The following is a 6,834-nucleotide window of genomic DNA, read 5'->3' as shown; positions in this document are numbered from 1 at the left end:
TGGATTTACGCCAGAGCGTCCTGCCTCCCACCTCGCCCCGACGGAGAAACGTCACAGGCAGAGCTACCCAAAGTCCTCTTTTGTCCCCAAATTTGTTACCCCACTATGACCCAGCCCCGGGCATGGGGGGGGAGTGTGGGGGCATCCACATCCAGTCACCCCACCTCCCTTTGCAGCGGGAGAGGAGGTGGCAGGGGAGGTCCACAGCAGACTGGTGAGCTCATGTCCATCCAGCTCAGCTGCGTTTGGTGACCATCTGCCGGTCCCTCTTCTTCTTCTCCATCAACCTGGTGGGGAGTAGGGTGGTGGCCTTAGGGACCCTCCCGAGAGGGGGACCTCCTGAAGTCATGGGGAAGGGATACTCACTTGCGGTTGCGGACTTCGGTGAGCTCCATGAGCCGCTCCTGGGCTGCCCGTAGCTCATCGAGGCGCTGCTGGTAGCGGGAGTCGCAGCCATTGGTGCGCTCGTAGCTGGAGACTTGGCTGGAGAGCTCACTGGCACGGTCCCGTAGCTGCTGGATGGATGAGTAGAGGTTCTCCTCGTCTTCCTCCTGCTCCGACACAAGGGTATGAGGCTGGTGGGGTGGACAGGATACCCCAGGGTGCTGTTCTCCCTTGATTCAGCTGGGGAAACTGAGGCATGGGGTTCCCCAAGCCGCCTGGGCCACCTGCCTTGGCGTTGATGATCTCGATGTGGATGAGAAGGGCGGCAAGCTCCAGGTCCTCAGCGTAGCTGTTCTTCAACGGCACCGACCGGTAGCCTGGACACAACACCATGACACGAGCTCAGCCCCATGGCAGGGTCCGAGCCCCTCACCATGGCCAGATCCCAGAGGAGATGATGATGATGATGATGATTGAAGGGGGCTTGGACTAGATGATCTTTAAAGTCCCTTCCAACCCAAATCATTCTGTGATTCTATGATTCGATGATGATGATGATGATGATGACGACTGTGATGGTGTGGATGGAAGGACCATACCTGTTTTGAGGCCTTTGATGGGGAAGGTGGCTTGTGCCAAGAAGTTGGGGTCACTGAACATGTCCTCCTCGTACACCACAAAACGGAGGAAGGCGAACTCGGGGTTGTTGATGTCGAAGACAAACTGCTTGAAGAGCCAGACGGGGTTGAAGCCGTTGTCAGCTGGGGGGCAAGGAGAAAGCAGGGTGGGTCAGAGCAGGGCTAGATGCATGGACGTCACCGGCATGGCATCAGCACGTTAGTGGGAGATGCTTGTCCTCTTCACTCCTCCATGAAACCCAGCCCCATCATCCACACATCCAAGAGGACTCCAAAGGGCACAGTTAGGGTTGTCCCAACATCCCTGCCTGTCCCTGGGGCACAGGGGCTGGGTGGGAATGTCACCCGCGTGGACCCTCACCTACGACATCCGTCTTGTTCTTGCTGTTGTCGTACTCGGAGCCGCACACCTCCACCTCCACGAAGGGGCACACGATGCTCCTCCCGTTCTTGGGCAGGTGCCGGGCACCAAGGATCTGTGGGAGGAAGAGGAAGAAGAGGAGGGTGAGGTCTGGGCGAGGAAGGACTGCTCAAGCCAGTCGGTTCGGGCTTACCGAAAGCTTCATGGCCATAATTAGCCACACCACACCTTATTTATGATTTTGGACTGGTTTTAGCTTCATTTTAGCTGTATCCATGAAATTATTTAAAAAACTTTTGCTGGATTCATGCTGTGCTTGAGTCAGGTGTCTATAAACCAACCCGTCCCAGCTGTAAGACCGAAATTACCCAAGGGTTGGGTGAGGTGCTTCTGGGCTTGTTTTATCTACTTTACCCTCCACCTCGCTCTCGCTCAGGTTAAGTTCAGCTCTGTATGATTGTGGGGTTGTCCCCCAGGAAAAACGATGCTGCATCCAGAGAAAGACCAACAAACCCAAGAGATCATGGGGTAACAAACTCCATGGAGCAAATATGTGTCTGAAACATGTAAAAACCACCCCCAGTTGACCCAAAACCAAGGAAGAAGCAAGTCCCCATCTTGATGGTGACCACCTCAAGGTTGACTTGCTGTCCTTGCCCACTTGCCTGCAGCTGGACCGTGATGGGCTCCACGATCTTCAGGCTGTTCTTGTCAAAGGGGTCAAAAGTCTCGTCTCTCATGATGTCAGGCTGCAGGACGTAGCCGCTGCGGCCACCGAGCATGAAGAGTGCCTGGTTCAGCTGCATCGGTTTGTCTGTGGTTGTGAGGACAGAGCAGCTCTGAGCCAAGGGGCTCAGGGACCTTCTCAAGGTCCTTGGGCAGAAGGCCCTTCCCTGGCAAACTCCCTGGTAAGATCCCCCAACCCTGGCTGGAGAAGGGATGCAGCTGGGTTTTGGATGAAACACCCAAAAATTGCATGGAGATGTCTCCGTCAGGACGAGGACAAAGGTTGGAGAGATCATCCAAACCACCTCCAGCAACAGGACTCAGGGCAGAGCCACTGGGGTTGGGGATTTTGGGGTCACCTAAGGGGATGAGCCCAACAACCACCCCAGGAGCAGGATTTACCAGGTGTCTGGAAGTTGAGGGCCACAAGCTGGCTACCACAGATCCACATGGGCAACGGGTCATAGTTGGAGGAGTCCAGGCGCTGCCCTTTGGGGTAGATGCGGCTGAGCTGACGCCGGTTGTACTGCAGGAACTTCTTGCCCTTGCTGCGGTTGGCATACTTCTCCGCCTTGGTCTCCGGGAAGGAGGACATGTCCCGGTAGCACGCCTTGTCCGTGCCAATCTCTGAAAGCACCGAGGTGGCCATCAGTGGAGGACATGGGGCTTTCTGGTGGCCTGGGGGTGGTCCACTGCAACTGCTTGGTTTCCCCCACCCATCTCTTCCCATGCTCATCCCATCACCCCCCTTCTCCAGCTCTTACTGTCCTCATCGAAGGGCACTGGGCGGCAATACACAACCAGCTCGGAGAGCTCCAGCGCGATCTTCTTCCTCCGCTCCATGATCTTCCCCTCTTGCATCTGCACAAGGGAAAACAGGAGCTGAAAGTCTTCCCCCAGACTCCTCCAGAGACATTAGGGACCATCCGCTGGGGGATGGGACCGTCCACCTCCATCTTCTGCACCCCTGTGCCCCTCACCCTAGCGTCGGCGTTCTGCGTGGCCTCTCGGATCTTGGCCACCCACTCACTGAGTTCCTCTTGCGTGTCCGCGGCCACGTCTAGCGACTGGGCTGCGTGGGACATCTGCTGGGAATGGATGGTGAAGACAAATGGTTTGGAGCTCCTCCCGTCTTTGGAGATAACTATAAGGACATCAGAGGGGGGCTTTACTTGAAGACATTCCCAACGGATGGCTCTGTGGAGCAAACAAAACCTCAGCAGTCCCGCTCCCGGGCCCCCACCAGCCCCTCTTGGCACCCCACCAACCATTGGGGTCCTCCTCCTGCGAGGATCCCATTTTTCTAACATATAGTTTCAGCTTTCCGCGCTGAAAGGTATTGTCCTTCAAGCCAGGGGTAAATGTCCCCTGAATCATTTGGACCTCCAAATTCCCCTGAATTCCCCCCAAATCAGCCAAATCCCTCCGAACCCAACCCTGCGTTGCTTCCCGGCACATTGTGCCAAGCATAAGCCCAGCTGGCAATTGTGTGATGAGTTTGGGGAGCTTCAGCACAGGGTGCGTGTCATCCTGGCAGGCTCCCGCAGCTGCAGCAGGGATATGGTGGGGACACTCACCGACGTGGCAGGATGGCACGTCGATGAAGCCCTTCAAGAAGTTCCCCAGGGGGCTGTTTTCTGATGACTGCAAGAGAGGAAGGAAAAGGGAGTGGTGGGGGTGGCACGCAGGGCCAAGCCTGGTGCCCGCTTCGTTTGGCAGCCAGCCTCCAGCCCTCCGAATCAGCCAATTCCAAGCAAAACCAGAGAAAAACCACCCTCTTGGCATGCTCTACTCAGTGGTTGAGCATCCCTCAGCCTCCAGATAAGGGTCTGGACAGGAGAGGGGCTGGGAGCATCCCCCAGCCTCTGGATATGGGTCTAGGCTGGCACAAGGCTGGGAGCATCTCAGGTGGCCTAGGTGCCAGGTGTGCAGGGACATGGCACTCACGGCTTCATCCTGCTCCTGGGCTTGGGTGCTGACGATCTCCTCCACGTAGTTGGCCGGGAACCACAGTTGCTTCTTGCCCCCGTAGTCCCCCCGCCACCTGCAAGGGGTGAGAGGATCAAGGCAAGCGGACCAATTTGGGGGGGGACAGGGGTGTTCATGCTGCATGCAATGTTGGGGAGTGGTTGGAGAAGGAGTGGGGGGACAGAAAAGGAGGCAGTTAAAACCCACCATGGGACGACCCGTGAGAAAACCCAGGGTGTCCCCTCCACCTCCCACCGACTGTGATGCCCATCCAGGGGCCACCCAACCACCCTCACCAGCCGCCGTCCTGCTTGTCAACGTTGTGGATGATGGCCTGCTTGCAGAATGACAGCTCGTCTTCCCGCTGCGCTTTGTAGTCGTAGAGAGCCTTCACCGTGCACTGGGCCAGCGGGGAGAGGGACATGTGTCACCACCCAGCGCCTGGGGACACTGGTGGGCAGCTTGCCCCACTCAGCCCAGCTCCTTGAGCCCCCATAGTGGAGCATGGAGGTTCCAAGGCTCCATGAGCCCCCAAATTGCTCACACCAGCAGTGAGACATGTTAGAGGGGACAGGAGGTGCCTGTGATCCTGTAGGACCACCACGTTCAGTGCAAAGCGGGTTCCTCTGTTGAGTCTCCCAATGGTTTCTCCTGGTGCACTGAAGGGGTTAATCCCCTGATATTACCACACTCCTTGGAAAAACACCTCTTTGGGTTAAGCTTTCCCGTGTCTGGTCTTAGCCTGAGAGCTGCTCTCCTGCAAAAGGACCTTTAAGGCACAGCAGTGCTGGGCCATGGGATTGTAGGATCACAGGGAAGGAACCTTGGGGCTCCAGTCCAGCCTCCAAGACCAGCCCAGTCCCAAACACCTCTGAAGATAGAGACTAGGTTAGCTCCAAGACCAGCCCAGTCCCAAAAACCTCCAAGAATGGAGACCGAGTCAGCTCCAAGACCAGCCCAGTCCCAAAAACTTCTGAGGATGGAGACTGCAGCACCTGGGAACTGCCCCTAAACCTGCTCTTTCGGGGTTCCCCAGTGCAAAGGGATCCATGGGGGTTTCCTTGCTGTTGGGGCAAACTTGTGCCAGGTTCCCTGATGCAGGCTGGGCTCTCTCCAGACCTGTCACCCCCACCACGCTGTGACAATGCTGTCACTGGAGCTCGGATTGGCCCCAAGTGATGGTGATGCGGGAAGGGTCCAGCTCCAGCATCACTTGAGGGTCAGAAAAATGCAGCAAAGTGTCCCCACTTAGGTCAGTGATGGGAGATGTGCTGTGTCTGGGGGGGCACCACCCAGGAGCCCCAACACTAGAATGGTCATGTTTCACCACTCTCCACCTCCCAGGAGCACCAGCTCGGTCCCTTACCCTGGCCATTGGCATCTTGTTGGCCTCTACGTAGAAGTGGGGGGTCCGCACCTCATACAGGGCTCCATAGTCCAGCTCCTGCAAGGAGAAATGGCGGAGTGGGTCACCTGGATGTGGGCAGGGGCTACAAGGGGATGTGGTGGGAGTCAGGCTACTACATGTGATCAAGAAGAGACTGAGAGGGACCTAATACCCCTTTGCAACTCGTTGGAAGGGAATGACGGTGGAGCTATAACCGTGGGCAATGGCTGCAGAATGAGCTTGGCTGGTTCTGGTTGGGCTTCAACCAAGACATTGGAGGACACCTTCCCACCATGGTGGAGCTGGGGATGGGGCTTGGTTGCCTGTGGCACAGAGTCCCCGTCCCCACCATCCCCACTGCTGGGAGCACTCACAGTGGTGCCCATCTTCTCCAGGGTCTCCTCGTTGATGGGGTAACGGAGCTTCATCTTGCGGTAGAGCGGGTGCTTCTCATAGTAGCTGATGAGGTCCACGAGGCTCTCAAACTCGGCCGAGCTGCCCAGCATGAAGAGCCGACCTTCCTGCTGGATGCGGCAGTGCTTGATCTTCCCCTCCGCCCTGGGGCCAAGAGAACCGGGGGAGGATATGTGAGGGGTGGCCGGACCCTGGATCCACGATGGGGACAGGCAGGAGCTCATGCCCTGCCCTGGCAGGGATGGCACCGGGGTGATCGCCCTGAGGACTTTCCCATCACCAGAGCTAGAGGGTCCCCCCGTGACAGCATCACGCATCCCACCGCACCCTGCTGACCCAGAGCAAAACCCTGTCACCCAGCATGGAGTCACAACAGACACGAGCCAGGCAGTTCTCAGGTGGGCCAGCAGCGTGGGCACTGTGGCTGAGCCTGACCGGTCTCGGGGTGCCGGGGTGGCCACACTCACCGGAAGGAGATGGCGTAGGAGCTGGGTTCACTGCGCTTGCGCACCAGGAAGGCTCCATCCCTCGGGACCCGCATCAGCATGTGCTCGGCCTGCAGGCGTGTCAAGCTGGCATGGTACCACCTGGCCGGGCAGAGCATGGAGGTGGTGGGCTGGCATCGGCATCCCCACATCCCAGGGCGGCACCCAAGACCTGACACCCGGGGCTGGAGGAGGCTGGCGGACCCAAGGGACCAAGGGGATGGGGATGGGGACCATCCTCACTCTTTGCTCTCGTGGGCATTGGGTTGGGGAACGGGGTCGGTGAGGCGCATCTCAAACTCGTTGCAGCGGAGCGGCACCTCGCGGTAATGGCAGATGAGGCTGTAGAGGCTGTCGAAGACCAGGTTGTCCGTCAGGTAGAACTTGGTGGCTCCGGCTTCCTGCCGCGAGTGGATCCGGCAGTGCTGCACCCGGCCGGACCCCCTGCCGCGGCGGGGGGGGGAAGGCAGG

The 6,834-nt window shown here is 58.2% G+C and overlaps 1 protein-coding gene across 1 annotated transcript in view; it reads right to left on the bottom strand.

Annotated features, from left to right (window-relative positions):
* Positions 1–235: 235 nt before the first annotated feature.
* The window catches only part of LOC104168845 (1-phosphatidylinositol 4,5-bisphosphate phosphodiesterase gamma-1-like), a gene marked incomplete at its 5' end in the record, with an annotated part of 9,127 nt that continues 2,528 nt past the window's right edge, over positions 236–6,834 (bottom strand). Inside the window, 16 exons of the mRNA XM_009709570.1 lie at positions 236–287; positions 367–551; positions 673–761; positions 984–1,145; positions 1,384–1,498; positions 2,049–2,197; positions 2,512–2,736; positions 2,874–2,970; positions 3,090–3,253; positions 3,687–3,753; positions 4,057–4,153; positions 4,374–4,477; positions 5,444–5,521; positions 5,839–6,022; positions 6,346–6,465; positions 6,607–6,807. Coding sequence (XP_009707872.1) covers positions 236–287; positions 367–551; positions 673–761; positions 984–1,145; positions 1,384–1,498; positions 2,049–2,197; positions 2,512–2,736; positions 2,874–2,970; positions 3,090–3,253; positions 3,687–3,753; positions 4,057–4,153; positions 4,374–4,477; positions 5,444–5,521; positions 5,839–6,022; positions 6,346–6,465; positions 6,607–6,807 — 2,089 coding nt within the window. The remainder of the gene's footprint in view (positions 288–366; positions 552–672; positions 762–983; positions 1,146–1,383; positions 1,499–2,048; positions 2,198–2,511; positions 2,737–2,873; positions 2,971–3,089; positions 3,254–3,686; positions 3,754–4,056; positions 4,154–4,373; positions 4,478–5,443; positions 5,522–5,838; positions 6,023–6,345; positions 6,466–6,606; positions 6,808–6,834) is intronic.

This window comes from Cariama cristata, unplaced genomic scaffold (genome assembly GCF_000690535.1).
Source record: "Cariama cristata isolate BGI_N322 unplaced genomic scaffold, ASM69053v1 scaffold27531, whole genome shotgun sequence".
Classification (NCBI taxonomy): domain Eukaryota; kingdom Metazoa; phylum Chordata; class Aves; order Cariamiformes; family Cariamidae; genus Cariama; species Cariama cristata.
Note: the sequence above shows the minus strand (reverse complement) of the source record. Positions and strands in the feature narration are given on the sequence as shown.